The sequence below is a fragment of the Erithacus rubecula genome (genome assembly GCF_903797595.1).
Source record: "Erithacus rubecula genome assembly, chromosome: 6".
NCBI lineage: Eukaryota > Metazoa > Chordata > Aves > Passeriformes > Muscicapidae > Erithacus > Erithacus rubecula.
In genome coordinates, this window is record NC_136688.1 from 18,742,118 (window position 1) to 18,765,774 (window position 23,657).

The 23,657-nt window shown below is 41.2% G+C and overlaps 1 protein-coding gene across 1 annotated transcript in view; it reads left to right on the top strand.

Moving 5' to 3' along the window:
• Positions 1-23,657, top strand: part of GALNT18 (polypeptide N-acetylgalactosaminyltransferase 18) — a 164,417-nt gene that overhangs the window by 120,902 nt on the left and 19,858 nt on the right. The window contains exons 8-9 of the mRNA XM_079310158.1: positions 565-702; positions 3,954-4,049. Of these exons, the coding sequence (XP_079166284.1) occupies positions 565-702; positions 3,954-4,049 (234 nt within the window). The remainder of the gene's footprint in view (positions 1-564; positions 703-3,953; positions 4,050-23,657) is intronic.

Sequence of the window (23,657 nt, forward strand, 5' to 3'; positions counted from 1 at the left end):
ATCCAAATAAGTTTCAAAGTGCTTTTTCAGGGAGGTGAGCAGAGCTGCTGCTCTTTGCAGTCTAACAGCAACCCAGACTTCAGAAATGGCCAGAAAGTGTCACACAGTAATTACTGGGCCACAGTGGGACACCAGAAGTTCTAGGACAGCTTGCTGCTTCTGCCAGTTCATTTTGGGTTTGGGAAGTGCCAGGAAATCAGAGAAGAGCAGTGATAGTTGTTGGAAACTGGATCCAAACCCCAGAGGAGTCAGCAGGAGTGGTCCCATTCACCAAAGCAGGCTGTAAAAGAGACCATGGTGACCTGTGCCATATTGAACTGGGGCACTTCTGGGGTGTGTGTGGGTAACAGACTCACTTCACAACCAAAACCTGCTTATTGTCATCAGTGAAACCACATTTGACCCTTGGGGCTGTGCTGTGCAGGGCACTGATGGTCCTGACAGGTCCCTGCCAGCTCAGTTGATCCTGTGGCCCTGCAGTGAGGGAGTCCTGGGGGTTTGCTTTGCACAGAGGGGTATCACTGATGCCTCTCTGGCTCTTTCTGCCCTGTGTTCCATGTGCAGGACTCGGGAATTGACATTGGGGATATTTCAGAGAGGAAGGCCCTCAGGAAGAAGCTGCAGTGCAAGACCTTCAGGTGGTACCTGGTCAGCATTTACCCAGAAATGAGAATGTACTCAGACACCGTCGCCTACGGCGTGGTAAGGACCCTGTTTGCATTTCCCATTGCACAAACATGGGGGGGAAAAGTGTCACAGGGGAAGGAATTCATGAACATAGTGCCTGACCCAAAGTGAAAGAACCAGATCAGTTTGGAGTCATTAGTTAAATAATGCTGTTAGTTAACAGAGACGTTTGAGCTGAGGTGTCCTGACCATTACCTTCCTCACTGGCTTTTTGTTGTTTGCTTGCTCCATGGCTTGTATTGCACACAGAAATACTCAAGGTGTGACTTGGCAGACACATTGGAGCTGACAGGTTTGTGGCAGCAGGAGAATTCACAAAACAGACTCAGAATTTCAACTGCAACCTTCTTAAGATTATAGCCAGCACTTAACTTAGAATCATGGAGTCATTTAGGGTGGAAAGACCTTTAATATTATCAAATCCAACTGTTAAAAGTGATGCTTTCTCTTATTAAATTTTAGTCATTTAAGGGAAGTCCTGATTCACACTACAACAGGTATCACAGTCAAAGACTGACATTCCAAGCTATCCAAATCTCAATAGCTAACCCAGGTATAAAGCACTTCTAGAGAGGTTCAGGAATTACACTGCATCCAACAGAAGGTGCAGCTAATCCACACATTTTGGGCTCAGCATTACTTGCAGTGCCCCTGTCTGTGATGCAATCACACTTGAGTTGCACGGTGCTAATTCAGGCAGAAGCAATTCCTGCCTCTCAGAAACTGGCAGGGCCCCAGACAGAGAGGGCAGGTGTGCATGGCATGGATGATGAGCAGAGTAAATTAACACAGGCCCATAATAAGGTGGTAGACCCAGGATGTCCTTCTCACATTCTCTTCCACCACCCTTTTTACAAAAATTGATTCCTGTGAATTAAATTTTTCTTTTTGCTTGACAATGCTGATTAGACAATGCAAGAGCAGATCATACAGGTGAAAGGTTTGTCTTCAGACATTCCTCTTCAGAAGCAAAACTGAGCTGTGCAGTTGGCCAGTGTGGCTCTGGAAGAGCCCTGAGGGTGCTGTGGAGCACCTGCTGTGTTGTGGCAAAGGAAGGAATTGTACATCCTGCAAAGTTCAAAGGATTGTACATCCTGTAAAGTTCAGGGCCCCTGTGAGGATCAATTAAAGGAACCACACTGGCTTTTCACACAGGCAGACAAGAAAAGCTCTTCCAGCAAAGGTTCAGATCGTTGCTGAAGGCATGAGGGAATGGTTACCTTCCAGACTGGTTCAGAACAGTGCCAGAATCACACACAAAATCCTGCTGTGTGCAAGGAGCCTCAGTGATGCCATGGGCCAAGTGTGGAGTTTCCTGGGGAGGAGGAGGCATAGCAGCTCACTAGGGCATGGTTCTGCTTGTAGGTGGCTCTGGATAAAAATGTCTTTTCAGGTGGAAGTGATGCAATATAAATAAAGGAAGAGCAGTGGAAGAGCTAAAGTCCTGGTCTCAGGATCAACTCCACATTGAGCAAGTTAAAATGAAAATCAGCAGCAGTTATTTGATACTCTGCTGAGAGATTTTCATCAACCAAAAAAAGAAGAGTTTTTTACAGAAATACTGAACACAGTGGTCAGCCTGGAGAAGAGAAGGCTTCAGGGAGACCTTAGAGCAGCCTTCCAGTACCTAAAGAGGTCTGAAGAGAGCTGGAGAGGGACTTTTCATGGGGATGTTTAGTGATAGGACAAGAGGGAATGGCTTTAAACTGAAAAAAGACAGTCTTAAATGAGATTTTGGGAAGAAAGTCTTTACTCTGAGGGTGGTGAGGCACTGGAAGAGTTTGCCCAGGGAGATCGTGGATTCTTTGTCCCTGGAGAGGTGCTTGAAACCAGACTGGAGGGATCTTTGAGAAACCTGATCTAGTGGAAGGTGCCCTGGCCCATGGCAGAGAGGTTGGCATGAGACAATCTTTAATGTGTTCTCCAAGCCAAGCCATTCAGTGATTCTGTGATTTAGGTATTGCCCAGTAATGCCCGTGATTATCCTCAGCTGAGGGAGATGGGGAGCAGCCCATCCTAAGGAAACACTGGGCAGCCCTGACAACAGAGGGAATGTTTTGTGTAACACACAACTCCCTGTTTGATGAAATACTCTTGTATGACATGAGATTAAGTGCCCCTATCCTTTTAGTGAAAAAATCACTTGGGTGTCTAATATTCTTTTGTGTCTGCATTGCTGTTTGCTTGCCCATCTTACAGCAGAGAAAGGTGTGATATTTCAAAACAAGTCAGCTGCTTTCTGATTTTCTAAATGCTTCCATTCATCAACTGGCTTCATTTTTATGGTAGACAATAGAGATACTGCTACATTGTCATCAATTTTTAAAAATCCTGAGTAATTGAAAAAGCTTTGGGAATGGGGCTGAAGGTTAGGATATAGGCACCTACAGAGGCACCCCACATATTTACTTCCTGAATCCTGCATTTCCTCATATGCTGTGAGAGTTAGGGAAATAGTTGCATCATTCAGGTCTAGCTTATGCTGTGGCATATAGCTAGAGTTGGGGTTAGTGGCAGAGTAATTTTGGATTGTTCTTAAGATTAAGTCTTGGTAGGTTAAAATTGCATTACTCAGGTTAATTGTTGGTTGCCACAAAGCAAACAGATTTTGTAAAGTGATCGTTCCTAAGAACTGAGGCCTCAGTTTGAAACAGCATTCTTAGTTAACAGGTCAGTGGCTGCTTTGTCTCTGGCTTTTTGCTTCCTTTATTATGGGGGAATATTATTATTGTTGTGGAAAAGTTTCTAACATTAGCACTAGGACAAGCTTTAGGATTGGAGTTTCTGGAGGAGGTTTTGAGAGCACATAGGTGATGATAGACCCAGGCATGAATTAATAAAGCTGATATTTATCATTATTTTGGATAGAGAGGGGTGCGTAGACATCTGTTTGTGATTGGAGTCATGGCTATTGTTGCATTATGAATGAGGACTAGAAAGCTTTGAGAGAGAAGATTTTCTGTCATTCTCAAGGCTTTAATTCTTGAGGGTAATGCCAATATTGATAATATAATGCATATTTTCTCTTTAATGTTGAGGTGCATCCTGTCCATTACTGGATTTGGAATTAGGTTTGAAGTTGCAAGTCTTGCAGAGATGAGTTGGTGGTTTTGATTTTATTCACTGGCTTCAGCCTCTGCCTTGTCCACTCTTCTTATTTCCTTCCTCAACTACGTGTTTTATTTTTTCAAAGAAAAGAAAGTAATCACACCATCTTTTTCTCATGTAAAACATGCTTGATTTCTTTTTCTTTCTGTTTATTTTAGCTGCAGAATTCCCTGAAAAGTGATTTGTGCCTTGATCAAGGGCCAGACACAGAGAATATCCCAATCATGTACATCTGCCACGGAATGACACCACAGGTGAGTTTGTCTAATGATCTCTGCTTTTGCTGCTGCTGTCAGCAGATTGTGTGGGAGGGACCATCTTGTACCTGTCATTGTTTTCCTGCACAATCCCTCAGGAAGGTGTTTAGTAGCTCTTCATAGAGACAGAATTACTTCTGCTGCACATTGAGAAGCACTGGTGTAACAATGCTTTGACAAGGAAGTTGATTTACTCATTTTGAAGGAATTTAAGGAATATGAGAGTCAGCACTGACCCAGATTTGCTGATAAAAGCCTTCATTTCTGATCCTTAGCTGTGCATGTCATAAGAATGAAGCAATGCGTTTGAAAACATTTTGCACACACACATAGGTTGGTGCTCACAGTTTATTTATGCATAATCTGAAGCAGTGTGGTTTTTACTTTCTATGTTTACTGTGCCATTTCCACATATCTGAATCTTCAGCCACCTTCTTGTCAAATTCCAGACCCTATTCTTGTGAAAACCCCTCCTCTAAATCTCCTTTTTTTCTTTATCTGCTTTTGTCCTGCTACTCTATTGTGTGCCAAAGACTCAAATTACCAAAACCTTTCGACAACAGCTGGATTTACTAACTTGGCAGACAAGAGGGTTAAGATCTGTGTCTCCCCAGCTAAGTACATGGGCTTAAGGGAAAGGGTTTCGAGGCAAATCTTGACAGGAAAAATAATGTTTCATGGCCTAGAACGTGCTTGTCAAAGACAGATGTGCAGATTATTTAACCTTAAAATAACATATGCAAAAATGTCATAAAGGAAATGGATATACTTGTGGAGGAGTGACTGGAGAAACTGAAAAATCCCTCCAGTTTGAATGATTTTTTACCTAAGTTTTCTATTTGCTTTCTGGAAAGGACCCTCTAGCACTGCCCCCTGTGGAATTGTGGAATGTGGTTTTACCCAGGAGCTGTCAGGTACCTGGTTTGACTGTACAGCAAATGAGTATCTCAGGAATAAACCCAGAGCAGCAGGTCCCCTGTGCCTGGACCTCAGAGTGAATTGGAAACATGAAAACATGAACTGCAAACATGAGTTTGGGGAGGTGCAGACAGAATCTCTTATTTCCCTGCCCCACTGCACATGCTGCAGCTTGTTCTGCACTGGCTGGCTTTGCTGAGAACCTGTAATATTGATCACTAGTGGCATCTGCTGGAGTAAATTATGAATGATGGAGGCAGAAATAGCTGAAAACCCCATCCATCAGACTCACTCACTGCATGGCTGTGCCTTGTTTGTCTCACAGTGATGGGGGAAGCATGGTTTGCCTGCAGGAGCTTCGCAAGGCAGTCCTCAGTGTTTGCAGAGGAGCTGTGCAATTCACCCCTGAGCCAGGGGATGCTCATCCCCTGGGAGCACATCATCTGTGGGAGCAACACACTGCAGGCATGCCTGCACATTCCAATTAGAAACTGTAATTATAGTTGAGAGACAAACAACAATAACAGAAGTCAATTAGTGCAGTTGGGTATTCACCAGATAAAGAACTTCCTTTGAATGTCGGCTCAAGTTCTGTACAAATGAGATAACAGCAAACAAATTACAGAGGGGAAAGAGGCAAGGGAAACTTTTCTTGACTAGACTCTGCTCCTTCATAATTAAAATGTTGTGTCTCCTCCCCATTGCTATGTATTTCATGTTGTGACTAATCTTAAAAACAACATCCAAAAGGGCCCAAATTTGGGTAAGATCCCAGTAGTGACTGAGAACTGTTTCAAAAGTGAACTAGACCTTTTCTATGTTAGGGATTATGGTATTAAGAGGGAAAGAATTAACAAACATCACTCAGAACACTTCCATGATATTCCCACTGCAGTGCTCCTTCTCTTGCTTAAGCAGAGCTGCAGCCCAGCCATGTACTTTTCCTCTTGCATGTTGGAAATACTTGTATAAATATTCCTTTTCATTTTAGTGATCTTGCCAGTAGCCACAAAAGACAGTGGTGAGAGGTTGATTTTATTCTAGTGAAATGCTGTATAAAGGAGCATGTTTTCCCCACTTGGCAGTTTTCCAAACAGATGAGTGCCCTGATCCAGGACTGCCTGGATGAATGTTTGGGTGATGCTGCTCTCAACTTGGATACAGAAAGTTTTTCTGTTGCAGCTATTCCATTTACAGTTTTATTGCTGCCACCACTTGGCACACTTGCATCCAGATGTGCAATAATATATCTGACTGCCTAGAACCAGTCCCTCATATGCAGTTAAATTGCTATTATTAGTTACTATTACAGCTCCTCTTCTAAATTGGATAACTTCCTTTTTTTTCCCACTAACTGCTTTCAGACATTTTTGAATTTTCATCATTTTGCATGAGAAGTGGCTTAGATGAGGTGTTTCACATTGAGGAATTGTTTTACAATCATAGGTACAGCTACTGTTTCCTTTTAATATGCTTTATAGAGGAAAGACATCATCAAAGTCAATAGAAAGGGAACTGCATACTTTACCTTAAAATTCCATGCTCCATTTTTTTTAGACAGTATCAAAAACATCATGTGTAGCTTCATAATTAAAAGCAGTAGAAAATGGCAAGGAAAAAGTATTCCTAAAATATTGCAATGAAATTATCAGCAATATATCTTCCCATGGTGTTTCAGTTTCATGTTAAATAGAATCAGGATTAGTGATGGTAAGACTCCTGTGATTCAGTTTTCCAAACCTTTCCCCAATCCACTCTGTGTCTACTGTAACTAATATTACCATATTCACAGTTCATTCCTGAAGTATCTTGGAGTGCTTTATAACTGTGTTTCAAATAGAGAAACTGATGCAAATCTCAAACACTGAGATGGAATGGAAGATCAAAATATAATCTGTCCATTTCTGTAGTCCTCTGATACTGGAAATGTGAAAGAATTCCACAAGCAGTGTGTTTGGCTTGGCCTGAAAAGGCAGAAGGCACTTGAAAAGCTGGAGTCTGTGGTTTGTTGTGTTTCCTATCCTCCCTCCACCTTCAGAGGGTTCCTTCCAGGGCAGCTGCACTTTGTGCTGGTCCCCAGGAGCCTGGGCACTTGAGGAGTTAGGGTGCCATTCACTGAGCAGAGCACCTCAAATGTTTGACTGGTGGCAAAAACCAAAAGGGTGATGATCCTGCAATGCCCTCACATGGATTTAAGGGAAGCATTGCTATTCCTTTACCTTTAGTAAGAATGAATTCATTACAAAATACTGCAGAGATTGTTAGAGTTTCTTTTGAGAGTATCCTTATCTAAGTAGTGGCATCTGAACAGTGGGCTGCTTAAGGAGATCACCCTCCCCTGATTCTGCTGCTGAATTTCTCCCTAAGCATCACAACCTCCCATTCCTGCCTTCAGACACTCTCTGCCCAACCCAGACACTGTCATTTCTGCTCCACTGTACAGCCACACACAGAGTGTAGGCATGACTGCCCAGACTCATCTGCAGGAGCATCCTCATCAGCCCTGAGCCCTGCTGCTGCCTTTCCAGCCAGCACAGCAGCAGGCAGCTGTGGGATGTGTCAGACCAAGCCACCAGGTGCTTTTGGTACCTGTGCTGTGCTGCTGGCCACTGCTTGTTTCTGTGTCTGGCTTAACCTGGCACATCAAGCCTCTCCTGCTGTGCAGCTGCTTAGCACAGCTGGACTAAACCCAGCCTCTGCAACTGTTGAAACAGCCAAAAAAGTAAATGCAGCATGGTGAAATAGTTAACGACAGAAGTTAAACCAGGCTCCTACTACACTGCCTGGTGGTGGTAGAAATCGTGTGGCTTTCATCACATAAAATCAGCTCAGAAGCAAAACACAACTGCTCCCCATCAGAGTGGTGATAAAAGGAATCAGGAAAACTGGGAGGTGAGGTGGCTTGGCAGGGAGAGGAGATAAATGTGAAGGCAGAAGAACAGCTCTGGCAAAACAGTACCTGAAACAGAAACTTTATGTGAGGCTCTGGGGGTTTTGCTGGTTTTTTTTTTCAAGTGGTTCATGTAGAAAAGGATAAATGTTCTAATTCCTGAACTTGTCAAAATAAAACAAAAATACACTCATAGGTTTAGAAGATCTATTCCCTGCTGTGTCCCTGTTCTGCATGGAAAAGATGGTTGTGGTAGTTGCAGTAAGTGCCTGCCCCAGGCCTGACTGCATTCCCTTCCTGATCCTGGGATCTGCCTGAGCCTGGATGTTTGTTTTTGTTGAAGAATGCTGTTTAACCAGGCCTGTAATCTTGAAGGCAGGCTGATAACAGGCATGTCACTTGCATTGAAACTGCTCCTGAGTGATAGTTTAGAAGATTCTTTTATGAGAATAAAATACCACATTATTAGAGACTTTATTATATAATAAATAAGTACCATCAATCAATGGAGTGATATTTAAAGTGCAGATTTACCTTGAACATTGCTTGTGACTGTGGGGATAATGGGCAGTTCTGTTCCTTTGTTCAATAGCTTCTGGCTCATGTAATTCTCAATTTATAAGCAGTTAAACCCCAAAGCTCATCCAGTGATATGTAAGTCAATAGAAACCAGTTGGATTTTGAGGAATTCAAGTTGAGGACTAGGATCAGAAGACTAAATGGGGAGAATCACTAGAAAAGAAATGAAGGTGAGAAGGGGCACCCATTTATATAATTTCATATTCTTGCAAGAGATTGCAGAACTGACACCAGTGACTGCAGCCCTGCCTGTATGAATTATTGCATCTCCACTGAAGGCAGTGGAAGGGAGTCCTGCCAACACATAAAGCTGTGCCAGCTCACAATCTACAAGACTCTGACCTGAAAGCATAAAGTCTTCTAAGCACCATGTCTGAAATACTGGGAGCAGTTGCAAAAACTCCCAGAAACCTCTAAAAACTCTTTGCATGGTTAATTAATACTTTAAATATACTTTTAAAATACTTTTGAAGTGTTTATCATCTGTATTTTTATAAAAGATCTGTTTTCTTTGGTCAGATCTCTTAGCATGGTGTTCACACACGGATATTTTTAATACATTTCAGGAAATGTCTTCTGTCATTTAGAAGTTTATTAAGTGTGTAAAACATATAAACATTGCAAACTGAGACTCTGTGCAAGAAAATAGTTTAGCAGAAGGGCCCATGTGCAACAGCAGCTGATTGTCAGGGCATAAGGAGGAAAACAAGAAAGCCTGCAGGTGGATCAATGACTGGCCCTTCAGAGTTGAAAAATCACCACCCTGAAGATGAAGTGTGTACAATAAAACAATAAACAGTAAGAACATTTCAGCCTGTTTTGGGCAGTGAAAGGGAGCAGAGCAGCTGTTCAGTGACATGGACACTCAGGTGCTGATGTTTGTCCTGGAGGCAGTGTTGGGTTCAGCAGCTCCTCTCCTTCCTAACCTTGGGCTGAGCTGGGCAGTCCCTGCTCAGGGATGATCCTCTCAGGTGTGCAGACACACAGAGGGCTGTGCAGCACCCAGCTGTGCCCTGCAGCTGCTCTGCTGGGGCTGCACTGGGTGGTCCTGGCAGCCTTTGGCAGCCCAGATTAGGGGGTTTGTCAGGGCAGGTGAAGAGCAGTGTGCTGAATGTTTGCCTTGGGGGGTCTGTATTGTATTGTATTTTGTATTTGGGGGTGGTTTTTGTTCAGTTTTTTGTTTGCTTTGGGTCTTGGGGTTTTTTTGTTTGTTTGCTCAGTTCAGTAGATGCCCAAGTCATAGAAGATAATCTGGAGAGTCAGTGAAACTGCCTTGCAAGCATGGTTATCAGCATTAATAAATTGGTTTTATTTTTTTATTTTAAACATATTCTGTAAATCGCTGTGGCAATTAATGTCTTATATAAGGCATTACAGCTAAGTAGCTTATTAAGGCTACTTATATTTCTGCTAATTTATTTCTGTGCATAAATCCTGATTTTGATCATAGTAAAGCTAATAGGAATTGTGACCTTGTTTGAAAAGGAAGCAAAATCTGGTGTTAGTTTTCTGGAGTCATTTTCCAGGTGGAGTTTTTCTCTACCTATGGATTCAAAGCTGCAGCCTCGTTAGAATATATGACGAGTGCATCAGGGAGCTCCAGAGAGGTTTTAAAGGCTTCCAAAACTAGCCAGTCCTTCCTGACCCTGCACAGGCAGTGCAATAGTTTATTCTTGGTGATGTGTTGTGGATGAAGGCATTTCACATTGTATAATATTTTAATCTTTTCTTTTTTTTCCTTAAGTTTGATTCTGGCCACATTCTCATTATTTCCTTCAGTGCAAAGTTTCAGAGGGAGAATCTATTAATCTGATTTCTGGGTTTGGAGCAGTTTAATACTGAGCCATTTGCCATGAGTGAATTATTTCTGTACTTGCTGTGGCAGCATTAAGTTTGCAGTTGGATTCAATCTTAAAAGTCTTTTCCAGCCTAAATAAGCGAGTTTTTCATTGCAGGTGAAGAGCAGTGGTGTTGAATTTTTAGCTTGTGAGTGTGGATCTGATGGACCTGAGGGATTTGCACACACTATTTTGCAACTGAATAAGAGTCTTTATAATAATAGGACAGAGACCAACCTGTCTCTTCATTTCATGACAGTATCAGACATAATGAATATCATTCTCTGTTCAGGGGGTAAAAGGCACTGGAATTCAAAAGAATCAGCACAAGAGGTCCTTCTTCAGGTTTCAGACCTGGATAGGTCTTTTGTATGTTACACTTCACTGGTTGAGAGCAAAAGCAGAGGAAAAAAGCTGTAGAACTGCATTATTCTGAATCAGGGGGAATATCTTTTACATCCCCCAATTTGGAAATAATGGAATGGATATTTCTGCTTATTTATTTCTGTGTTTGAAACCATGTAGTGTGAAAACATTGCATTTGCCTTTGGGAATTGAGAGAACTGATCATTTGGAATTGAAACTCCAACCATGGTGAAATGAGAGAGTTGAAAAATAATCTTTTCTTTCCTAAGAGTAACATTGATTTTCTCATTTGGAAGCATATAGAATTTTTGTAGTCTTGGAGAAATAGTTTTGTTTTGAAGAAATTTTATCTTTGTTTCAATAGAATGGTCTAGAATGAAAAAGAACTTTAAAATGTCTTACGTGCTTCTGAAATCTGTATTCTTCCCTAGTGTACAGGATCACTGCTGAAGGTGAGCATGAATAATGAAAAAGGAAAATACTTCTGTAAGCTGAAATTAGTGATCTGGCTAAAGCACTAAGCTTGACATTCAGGCTTCAGGACCTGAGCTGAAGTTAAAAAGCAGGAATTCAAAAGGTAGTTTAATTCTTTTAAGGGCTGTGAGGAAGAGTATTAAGAACTTGAATGACTTCAAAACTTAAAGCCAAGAAGGCTCTAAGAAAATAAAAAATAGCCAAGCATTTTTCTGGTTGAGAAATGATTGCTACTTTAAGCAGGTAGATGCTGCAGGAGATTCAAAGATAACTTGGCCAGTGCCCCAGAAGACATGTGTTTGAAAAAGCAAATAAAATCCCTAAACACAAAATGTAACAGGAATAAAAGCAGTTGTCTGTAATATGCTGTATCTGTTCACTCATCCATTCTTCTAAATAAAAGGGAAATGCTCATCTCAGAGAATGGATAAGAGCTCTTTTATGACAGCAGAACTATTTAATATTTTACAGTAGAGGTACTGGTGTAATTTTCCATATATTAGAAGATGTGCTAAAAAGATAGAGAAGCATAAGTTAACCTGTAATGGGAGAAAAGATTGCAAATGCTGATCAGAAGCAATGTCAGAAGGGTACTCAGAAAATGCTATCAAAGACTTCCTCAGCTTTTGCCTAGCAAAGCAGGATTTCCATAGAGATAATAGAAACTTCAGCTGGCAAAAAATCTGATGTAATTTACCTAGCCTTGATAAACTCAGCTTTCATCACATTGCTGCAGAAAAGAATAATGCATCATGTCAGCAAAAAATCATAGTGAGGGAGCTTGTGGAGGGCTCAGGCAGCACCCTGAGGCCCCAGAGGGTGCTGCTGTGGAGACACAGTGGGGTGAGTTAATTATCAATTAACACTCTGTTCCCCTCTGCTGCACCATGGCTTAGGCTGGGAGCTTGCTCACTCTGTGGTTTTTTTGGGAGGGTTTTTGTCTATTGCTTTTAAGAAAAACTGGTTAGTTGATGATGCTGTACATCACAGAAGGTTCCTCACAGGTTTTGTTTGAATAATTTATGAAGTATTTTCACTTTGTGTCGTGTCATCATTAACTTGCCAGTTTTCTGTATTGCTTTAGGTGTTGCCTTTGCCTCTCAGACTTTGGGTTATTCTCTTCATCTTGAACTCTGTGGCCTTTCTGTATAGCTAAATCCATCTTTATCATCTTTTCTGGTTATCTTGTCCACAGTTGGTATGTCTGTTACTCTCTTCTGTGAAAGAAGAGAAGCATGTATCTGCTCTCTTTATAGTTTGACCAGAAACAATTTATTCAGTGTTTTGTTAAATAGGTGAGGCTGGTGCAGGAAGAAGGCAAGAAGAATATCAAACTAATTGCTTTCCAGGCTATTTAATGCCCTCTTTTGATTTTTAAAAAAAATTTTTTTTTAAATTTTATAAGATTCAAATAATTATTACTGAGCTTCTCATGGTCACTGTAAGAGTCTTTCTTCCCCAGTTCACATTTCTCAGGCAATTTGCCCAGAATATCTTTAATAAAAAACCCCTGCATTGAAAATGTAATTGAAACAAACTGTTCAGAGCAACTGCAGTGCCTAAGAATTTAAAATTATCAGAGCATTTCAAGCTCTCATGTACTGTTTTAATTTAGAAGAGATTAGAGTTGTTATCCTGAATATTACAGAACCGTTCTCATCTAGGAAATAAAAATGCACATACATTTCCAGACTTTTTCTTTTTTCCTTGTGCTATGCTATAATAAGTGACTTTTTTTTTTTTTTTTTGTAAAATTGATTTCAGAAGGTTAAAATATCAAAACATTTGAAAATGCGGAGGTGAAATATTGCTGGGCTTCTAGATAATAAGCCTGGCACTAGATTTTGGGTTTGCATTCAGAGCTGTGGGCTGGTGCTGAGGGGATTTGGAGCCCACACCCCCAACATGCTCAGGGTGTGGAGGTTTGGGGGCTGCTGCTGCTTTCTGCAGGGCTTTGTTCCTGCTCTGAGCTGGGGGCCCAAAGCTCTCATCAGCCACCTTGGAAAGAAGCACTTTGGGGTGAGATGAGGCAGTGCAGCCTCAAAAGGGGAAGGGCTTTCCTTTGCTGGCTTGGAAATGGTTTTATTTCTCACCCCTGGAGACCCAGAGCAGCTGTGGTGGGTGCCTGCACTCCAGTCTCATAATCTCATTTCACATGTGGCCAGTGCATTAATTTGGAAACGATCAGAGTTGGATATTATGGAGCTATTACTAGAGTTATCCATATTTTAAACATGTCTCTTCTCATTGCAAATTGGCAGTTCAATCTGCAGTTTTTAAAACCAATTGTCACTTACAATCTAAACTCAGCATAAAGCCAACAGTTATTGGAGCACAGGTAGAACACTTGGATGATGTAGTAACTGTGGGATGGTTGTCAATTTAAACATTCTTTTGATTAATATTACACTGTCTCTCATTACTTCATCAGTCACAGAAGTGCTGAAGGTCAGATTTTTGTTTCTCAAATTCTTTAACAGTACATTATTAACTATTAGAGAAAGTAGTTAATGCAGTAGATAGAAAATTCACTTTATCATTACTTTATTTTTATTGATAATTTTATTATGTCATTCCATTAATTGAAGTCATCCACTGGCTCATTTAGAATTCATGGATCAAGTTCAGTCCCCATGAAAGCATATTTAACTCCCTCTGTAATTACATGAGCCTTATGACTTCCACAGCCTTCATTGAGATTCTGATCAGCAGTTCAGCTTCAGCTTAGGTTCTCCCTGGTATTCTCAGCACTTGCAGAGTGTGGTTATTTGCAGAAATGTTTATGGAGTGGTTGTATCCACAGTGTGTTTCTGTGAGCAGGGGATTTTTTTTGTCCTGCTCATTAACCATCATTTGTCCAATTGGGAAGCACAGAGAATGCCAGAAATTATTTGTTCACGTAAAATGTTGATTGATTATTTATGAGTAACTCTGAGAAAAAAAAAAAAAATCCCTGCATTGATTTGGAAGCCAGGGAGTGAGTTATGTTTCTCAGATAATTTATCTGAAATCAGCAATCAAACTTGCTCTTAGCAAGAGCTGAGTTTAGTCTGAGCCTGAATATATTTACAAAGTGGTTGCATTTTTCTCAAAGAAAATATGGGTTAGTAGAGATTTTAATCTAGGATGGTTTCCAGAGCCAGGGGCTAGAAATCCAAGCCAGTTGGATGCCAGTTAGGAATCAGGTGCATATTCCTGTCAGAGCAGGCCATCACAGGAAGGAACTGTAGAGATAACAAAGCTGACACAAATCTGGAAACATTTCATATACAAACACAAACCATTGCACTTGGATGAGAGCAGGTGGGAATGTGGAATCCATGGCATCTGGGGGAGTAGAGTGAAAATCTGGTGATGCTCTGTGGCTCATGGGTCTGTGACATGTCAGCCAAGTGACAGTCACAGCTGGGACTTGTTGGAATTTCAGTTCAGTGAGAGGGTTCAGAAATAGCACTTGGTTGTTACAGTGGGTGAATAAAAGTATGCCTCCAAAGAAATTGGGTGGGGGCTTTTTTATAGCTTAAAAAAATGTTAAATTTCTTGAATTACAATTCCTTTTTTTGTTGGTTTTGGGTTTTTTTTTTTTTATCATTTTTTATTTCTTTTAAAGTGTGATTGCACAAATTCTACAGGGATAGCTCTGTTATGCCAAGCCTGTCTGCTCAGCTGGCTGTCCATAAGGGCTCAGAGCAATCAAGTGGAAAAGCTGAGGAATGCATTCAAGTCATTCTGATGCTCCTGCAGAATTAACTTTGGGGTTTTTTGGCAGGGAACTTCACTGACTGTGGGCATTGGTGCTTTGTTGCTCTTGCTGTGTTAAAGATGCAGTGATTTGTTCAGCATGCATATTCCATTTCAGCAGTTATTTTTGGTGCTTTCAAGCTCTCAAATTAGCCTTGAAACTGTGAGCTCTGCATTGACTGACTCACAGTTGGCAGTTTGGGAAGTTAAAAATAGCAACACAGCTCATGAGCTCACTAGTTTGGCTAAAATAACATGAAGTTTAAATAAAAAAATTTAAAAGGGTTAAACTGAGGTTACTGCATTAAACCTGGAATTTTTTAGATCATGCTGCTTTGCCTTTGGGATGGAGGTCTCACCAAAAGGGCAGGGACAGGACTCAGCTTGGCAGAAGTAGATCATGGTAAATCAGGTAAATCATTTTGATTTGGAGGTTTCATTTGATCTATTTTATATTAACATAGAACCAAATCCTTACATTATTTTCTTGTCCTTAAACATGCTAACATGAGAAACTCTTCAATTGTTCAAACAGGAGCTATCAAATACCACTGCATTGGTGGGACACAGTGTGCTGAAAAGGTTTTCTTTGTTAAATTGTGCCTGCACAGTATTTTCATTATATGGGGCATATTTTGGGTACCAGCTGACCTCAGGCTTGTGTGCTGTCAGCACTGCTGGATCAAATTATGGCAATGACTGACTAATCATAATTTAATTTATTTGTGTCCAGTGCAGTCACAACACAAAGTCCTTTCCCCTTGTGGATTGATTTAAACATCTCACCAAGTTTAACCTCTTTCTTGTTAGCAGCTATGAATTTGGGGTGGTTTAAGCATTTCTGGAGCAGGTTGCTTTTCTCCTCAGATGGCATTTTGAAATTCAGCATCGTAAGTAACAGGAGGAGCTGTGAGTGTTTGGTAAAGGGAGTCTTGGGACCTTCCTGAGCACTCGAGGCACATTTGAAGATGAGCTGTCAAGTGAGCTGCAGGTCATTGTGCCGGATGTGTGACAGATGTGCTGAGCACTCTGAGGTTCCCAATTCCCCAGTCCAGCAGGAGCAGCACTGAAGGATTATGGATTCACTGCAGGCTGCAGAGCACCCATTCCTGGGCAGGGTCTGCTGCAGGTTGCACTTGCTGCACAGAAATATGAAGGAATTCTGTAATTTGATCAATATTCCCTGAGACAGCACTGTAGGGAAGGTTACTGAGAAGAAATAACACCACCTCCAAACACTGTGCCAGGTTTGATGTTTACTTCAGCTTCTTTGGTGCTGCTTAGACTTCTAAACATCAATGCTGATTCACTTTTTTGTTAATTAAACATTAAAAATCTTAGGATTCTTCCTTTCCCTCCAACTTCATTGTTCTCCAGCAGTTTTCAGCTTTTTTATTATGGGAAACTATTTCCCACAGTCACAGGATGTTTGAGGTGAGAAGGAACCTCTGAAGATCATCTAGTCCAGCCCTCCTGATTCAGCAGGGTCAGCTAGAGCATTGAAAATACCTCATGATACTTTATTTTCCTATTCTGTCCAGAAAAGCAGACAAAGCCCAGTTCATCTTGGGCAAGAGAAGAGTCTCCTGTGTGGGAAAATAGGTGGCATTGAAATAATTCCGTCAAATTTGCCAGCTCCAATACAAATATGTTGTGTGAACAGGGGTGAAGAGAAGTTCTATGACCACAGGCTCATCACTTCTCCAAAAGGCTAAAAACCCTCCAAGACTTCAGATAGATATAAAAGAAACTCTAATATTTCTGACGCCTCTTCTTTAAAGGAGCAAACCAAGCATTAAAGATACAAGGTGACTATAACTAAATAGAGTAACCCATGAAAATGTTCCATCTTCAGTAGGAGCCAGTGGCAGCAGTGAGTCAATGGTGTCAGTAACAGTGGGGATGGAGCCCCCAGCTGATGGTGAAGAATAAACTCTGGGTGCTTCAGGAGAACAGGACAGTGACTCTAAAACTCTAATTTCAGCTCAGCTGGCCCAAGGATTTCAGTCAGTGCCTATAGAAATGATCTCTGGGTAACAGCCATGAAATGGCTTTAATTAAATAATAATTACATCAGGCTTTAAATGCAGAGCAGCTTTGAACAAGTCAGAGAGATACTGTGTGCAACAGGAGAGTAAATCTGGTGCCCCATGTGGCATAAAGAATGTAAAGTTAGTTTTATTTAGAGAGTGCTCAGCAGCATACCAGGATCAGGTACATAGTGTGATTCAGCATCTCAGGTGAGGATGTAGCCTGTCACCTCAGCTTCCCATTCATCTCCCAAATTGTTCCATGACTGTTGCAGGAACAGAATTTTCTGGCACCTTGTTTTATGCAGCTCAGTTGGTGAGGAAGGGGCTCTGTTGGCTGGAAGCACAAAGAGATTTCATATTGAATGATCAGGACTGGGGGCAGTGTGATTTTAGCTGTTCCCTGTCTTCCTGCAGTGAATCTGGCAGGGGCACAGAGTGGGTTGCCCTGGAGAGTGGCACTTGGCTGGGTTGGGGTTCTGCTGGAAAGGCTGAAGGAATCACTTGTGCCTGGCTGCAGTTGTGTCCTCAGTGTGTACCAAGGGCAGATCTGGACCAGCAGATGATTGACTGAAAATCTCATGCTTGGTTTAGTCTGGGGGAAAGGTAGATGCAGTCTGTGTGGCTTTGGGTCAAACTTAGCCCTGCTCTTTTGGGGTTGTGCCACACTGAATTCGTGTCCCAGGTCAGGACAGCCCAGCTGGGACAAGGACAGGGTGGGAACTTCCCTGGGCTCCTGCACAGGCTAGGGTGGCTCTGTGGGCAGGATGCAGTGCTGCTGTCTCCCCTTGCCAGTGTCCTGGCACAGAATTCCCTCTGTTGTGGGCACAGGCCAGTGTCCCCTGGGAAGGAGGGGAGAATTCCACTCCACTAATTATTAATTATTTCCCAAACCACTGTTTCTCCAGTGCATGCCTCTGGCAGCCCTGCTCTCTGAGGGAGCATCCAGCCCTAGAGGGCCTGTGTAGGGCCATAGATTTGTGCTTCAGGGACAACCTGCACAAAACAATACAAATCACTAGTTTATTGTGCAATACACAATTGTAATAATCCTTACTAGTGTTTATATTCAAATGCAAATTAAGAAGCTAACAATTGTCGTTGTTGGTTTACAACAATCAAAAGGATATTGTAAAATTAATTTCCTTAAAAGAGTCCTGAAAGAACTCTTATTTATATTGTGAATATTCAGTGACTTTTAATTATGAGTGACTGATGTGCCTAGTTTTTGTATTAATTCTAAACAGCAAGACAGCAGGCTTTTTCTTTAAGTCTGTGTCCTGCAGATATTGTTATGGGATAATCTACTTCAGATATTAAAATAGAGCCTCCTAAGACAGGCAGAAAATGCAGGGAAAAATCTGACATAATCTGTCTTTGGTGCTGAAGGCAGCTGAGCGTCACAGCCCAGTGGTACCTCAGCAGCCTGGAGCTTAGCAGAGATATTTTAGCTATTCAGTGTTGTACTTGAAGGTCATTTAAACAGCCTGAATCTAGAGTTGTTGGTTTTATTTTGCTGCCTCATCCATCTGATAAGCTGCTGCTCAGAAATCTGAGCCTGTTCTGCTTGGCCTGGGAGGGCCTGAGTTTATATTGAGCCTTCCCTGTATGATTGGATGGGCTAGAAATGAAATTAAATGAAACGAATGGAAATGGGGGGAGACCTCATACCATTTGCATGATTGAGCAACATGCCTTTGCATCTCCCAGTATTTGCAGTTTGCTTTCTTGCCAAGGTTTACAGCCTGATCTGTGCAAGGGGCACAGCTCAGAGTTGGCAGTGCCCGTGGTTGTAGGAGAAGTGAAGCTCACTCAGCCAAGCACAGTAAGGCTTCCTCAAGCTGGGGCAGTGAATTAATGTCCTCCTGCACATCAAAGCAATTTTCTGCTTTTTGAACTGCTTTATTTGTTTGTTTGTTCCTAGTTTGCAAAATCTTTGATGATTTAAATACTCATGGTAAAACCTTGGTGTACAGTTGCTTCTAAAGGCATTCTCCTTTTCCATCTTTCTGTTAAAAACTGCCATTGGCACAAAAAGCACATTTAGTGATAGAAATGTGTCAGGTGATGCTTTTCTTTGCCCTTCTTCGGGGGGCCATAAGAGCAGAAGAAAAGAGGAAATCTCTGGGATATAAGCACAGTATGAGGCACATCCCAATCTTACTTGCAGAGCTTTGTGAACTTTGGAATTTATTCATGAGCACAGGCAGATTGAAGCTCCAGCTTCTGCATGAGGTCACAGTGTGCAGGATCTTCATTTAAATTCTAGATGTGACTTCTTTCTGTGAGTGTCATTTGCTGTCACCCTGAAAACAGTGGAGCCACTCCTTCAGGACATTTGGTGGGCAGGGAAGGTGCCTATTCCATTAAGGCACATATATTTCTCCACTTGCCTTGGAGAGCTTAAAAGTATTTCAGGGAAGAAATTTTCTTTTAGGATACAGTTGGGATGGATAAAACTTCATGAGCTCCTGTCAGTCTCTCCAGAGAGAGACCAACAGTAAAGATTGAAACAAATCAGTTGGAGTGATAGGCTTTATTACTTGAAATACATTATCTACAGCTAAGGCATAATATTTTTACTTCTTGTAGACTACTGTGACTAAGGATCTGCTTGAATTTTGATGCTGTCCTTTTAAAATATGAGAAATTATTTTCTTCAGTCTAAGGGGCTTAGCTTGGTTTAAGAGGCAAAATACTCCTGAGTGTGCCCAGGTGGGAACAGAGTAACTTTCCTTTGTTCTCCATGGAAAGGAGACTGTACCAAGCTGCACCTCTCACCCCTGCACAGGCTGTTCACCCATCAGCACAAACCCAAAGGAAAATGGAGATGGCCTTTGGTCTTGTATAAAAAGAGAAAAGCTTAACTGTTGATGACAGAGACAATCAACAGAAAATGGTAGATGTGCTCTTTGCTTTGGTGGCTATCAGTCATGTCTGCAACATCAGAATTCAAGCTGTCTCATCCATTAATAATCTGTTGTGAAGTTGGCTGTTAAGTCACATAAGTCATTTAAAGAAAAGGACATCACAGCACAGACATCAGATGTCTGAAATTTTATTCATATTATGACAAAGCAGGCAGCTAAATCAGACAGAGATTTCATTTGTTATAGTTTATTAAAAATAATGTTACTGAGCATGAAGCTAGGCTACATATAGAATTTGCCTTTTCTGTCACTGTAGGTGTGTATGACATGATAACCTGAGGCAAACAGTGTCAGGTTTTACTCTGAAAAGGACTAATTCTAACCTGGGAAAAGATTCCAGCAGTACCCACTGAGCAGCTCAAGTGGTGGAGCTTGGTACAAGAGGTGCTGTTTGTCACTGGAACTGCAGCACTGGCTGCTCTGTGTGTGGAAATGGAAATGCAATATCCCAGCTGTAAGAAATTCCTGGAGCCAAAGAGATAGAACACTGAAGAAGTTCTCTGTGCTCTGTGCTCTGAGTTTCTCTCACTTTCCTGTGTTTGGACAAAGTGGAATTATTTTTGTGTTGGTGTTTGAGGCTCTCTGCAGAGGGTTTTGTCTCTCCTCACTGTGTTGCTCCAGACCACTGGTGCTGCTCATCCCTGGGTCTCCAGGTGGGTTGTGTTCCTAATTCACAACTTTCATATTATTCATAATAAGACTTTGAGAGTATAATCATTTCAGAGAGGTGAGGAGGTCAAGTGGGAGGTTAAAAGTGCTGCTGAAGGAAACACTGCTAATAGGAGCTGGTGAAAACTTCAGAGCCTCCCTTTTGTCAAAGTGCTCTGACGCACTGGGATGTTCTAAGTTACTATCTTAGTTTTAATTTGCATATGAATTTTGGCATTTCCAGTGTAACTTAAGTCCCTAAGTGGGTTCTTTGGTTGCAGGTGGTTTGACATTTCAATTTGTCCTCTCAAAGGTGCTTGCATAAAGGTCACTTTATAAACTGAGCTCTGGCTGATGAACTCTTGTGGGTGTATTTGTTCTTTGGAGTTTTTCTGCGGAGAACAATAAGTATGTTCTTGATAGTAGTTGGAAAGAAAAAAACAAAAGAGAGATTGTCACTAACCAGCTTAGGTTAAAATGTGTTGCCTCATGTAGAAGTTTTAATGTCTTTATTTTATTGTCTTCAGCACCAAAAGTAACTACATTTTAGATATTTTTTTTCCTTGAATTTGCATGTGTTGGTGTCAATGTGGTACCTGTGGAAAACTGGCATAGAATGCGTGTGGGATTCTAAGAACAGGTGAGACTGGCTCAGCTGATCTTAGAAACAGATTTGTGATTCCTTCCAGTGAAGCCAAGAGAAAGAGTAGGCTTAGGTGTTAAGAAATACCTGTAGAGAGCTGGGGATTCTTCCAGAGTTGTACAGTAATTGCCTTCCTTTGTTCCTGTCACAAAATGAGGAAAAATTACAGCACTTGTGGAACACAAGAGGAGTTAAAGGACCTCTGTACCCACAGTCATTGCTCACTGCCATACAAAATTAAACATGACAGGCCTGGATTACAGAGCAAAACTAAATGAATCTACAAACTGAAAACCTCAAACAAACAAACCAGAACTTCAAAGCCTTTGAGATCAAGGTGTTTACTGTAGAGCATCTTAAGAGGGCGTGGGGCTTGGTTGTACTTTGCCTTAACTTATCCCTTGTAGACAAAAAACTTCATCACATTTAATTTAGAAAACGTAATAGTGGTAGAAATAACACAACTTGTTTTAGAAAACTCTCAGAAGGTTATACCACTAGGAGAACCACTTTCTGAGGAATGGTAAGCTACCTGATTCATCTCTGACATTGCATCTTTTTTATTGTTATGCTTATTATTGCAGTTGTAGGCATTCCAGTAATAGCCCAGATGTCTTCTATGTCAGGTGCTCTTCAATCTCAGAATAAAATCTCTGCCCTTGACTTGAAGAGCTAAAACCTACAAATGGAGCATTAGAAACAGGAGATTCTGGGAGAGGGGAGAAGGGAATCTGAGATGTACTGACAGAGCATTCTTCAGTAATGCTTTGGATTCATCAGCAACATTAAAATTACTGATTTGTTTTTTTTCTTTTTGGACATTTGGGAAATTCTGTGGAATGGGCAGAGAACAGCCAAAGCTGGCACTTAGGAGCTGGAAGATAAGCTAGTGATTCTTGCTTGGCTGATAAGTAACAAGAGAAGGGCTCAGAAGGGCTTGGAAAATGCAGACAAGCATTTTAAGCAGTGTGGAAAGCAGAACAAGAGGCAGGACATTGCCTTCTGACAGGCAGCCTGAAAACCAAGTTTTCAAAAGTGTTCAGGAGGGATTTGAAATGAGTCTTGATATCAGTGAGGAAACCAGCAAGGGTCAGCTTTATGTGGAAAAGCTGTATTTTATTGCAGGATAAATAGGCTGTGTGGCAAGATTTGATGACTTGGGAAGAGGTTCAAGGTGAAGATGTGCATTATGTAAACACACAATTACCTGAACATGACTGCCTGTAATAATCTAGCTATGAAAGAATAGAAAAATCTGCTTTTAAAATTATTGATGCTGAGCTACAAAATGCTACCCAGATGGCAGTGAGCTAGCTCAGATTTTAATTTGCCTAGAAGTCAGCTCTGCTTTAAAGGATGGACCATATCAGCATATGGAAAAAAGGCTGTTTGTTTCCTGGTGAGTGGGTTTTGGAGGAAAGGAAATCAGGGTAAGAGAGACATGGGGTGATTTAGGAACCCACAAAGAAAACTGTGAAGGTTAAAGAGAGATTGGTGGGAAGAGGGATGAAGGAAACTGCAGATAGGTCCAAGTCACAGGACCCATAAGACAACATGTTTTTAAAAATACAGTACACAGATGCCAGAATGGTTCTGGATTTTTTACTGCCTTTTTTAATTACTTTTTTTTCTTGTGAAAGAGATGTAGAGATCTTGTGCAGAGAAAAGAGCAAAACTCAGAGAAACATTAGGAAGCAAATCAAGTAAACTTTCATTTATCCAGGTCCTGTTAATTCTGTACTTACCAGAATTAGGAGAACTATGGCAATAAATACTGAGAGTGTACATAAACCCCACGATTGACAGCTTTATGCAATTTAAAAAGTGGGGCTTAAGTAATAGGATTTTTGTTTGCTTGTTTTAAATAAAACCAAAGCAGAATACCAAAGTAGGCAATACCAGAATTTGGTATTCCACTGCAATATGAGTTCATGAATTTAAATTAAAAAGAAATGGCCTGGCATTTAGTACCTGTCTGTTTCCTATTAAAATGTTAACGTTTTTGTGTCTTTAAGCATGTATTTATAGCACCACACTGTATTATTTAAAACTCCTGAGCACGTTGGTTTTATTACTATCAAATATTGTTGCTCAGAGCTCAGGTCTTAATTAGTGCATGGACATGAAGAAGAGCAAGTAGGTCAGATAATCAGTATGCTGGAGCCTTAATTCAGTAGATACAAATCTGAACACTGAAGTGAAATAGTGAATCTTTCTTACACTTGAATACAATTAAAATCTCAGTTAAGGTGTTGCTACACTTGGTATACCAGAGCTGTTTGTCAGCTCTTCACTAGGCAAGATTCATAGTTAATAGATCCTCAACATGGATAAATATCTTCATAATGGTTTTAAAGTTGAATTATCAGGCTGCAAACCTGCCTCCAAAAATAGCATGAATCATCTGTGGCTTAGGGGTAACTTTCTGGAATTCTCAGCCCATGTTCTCTATTTTCTTCCTCAGCAGTGTTTTAGGGCAGCACACAACACAGAGATGCTGCTGCTGCAGGACAGCACAGCCTCTCTCCTCTGCCACTTCCTACATGAA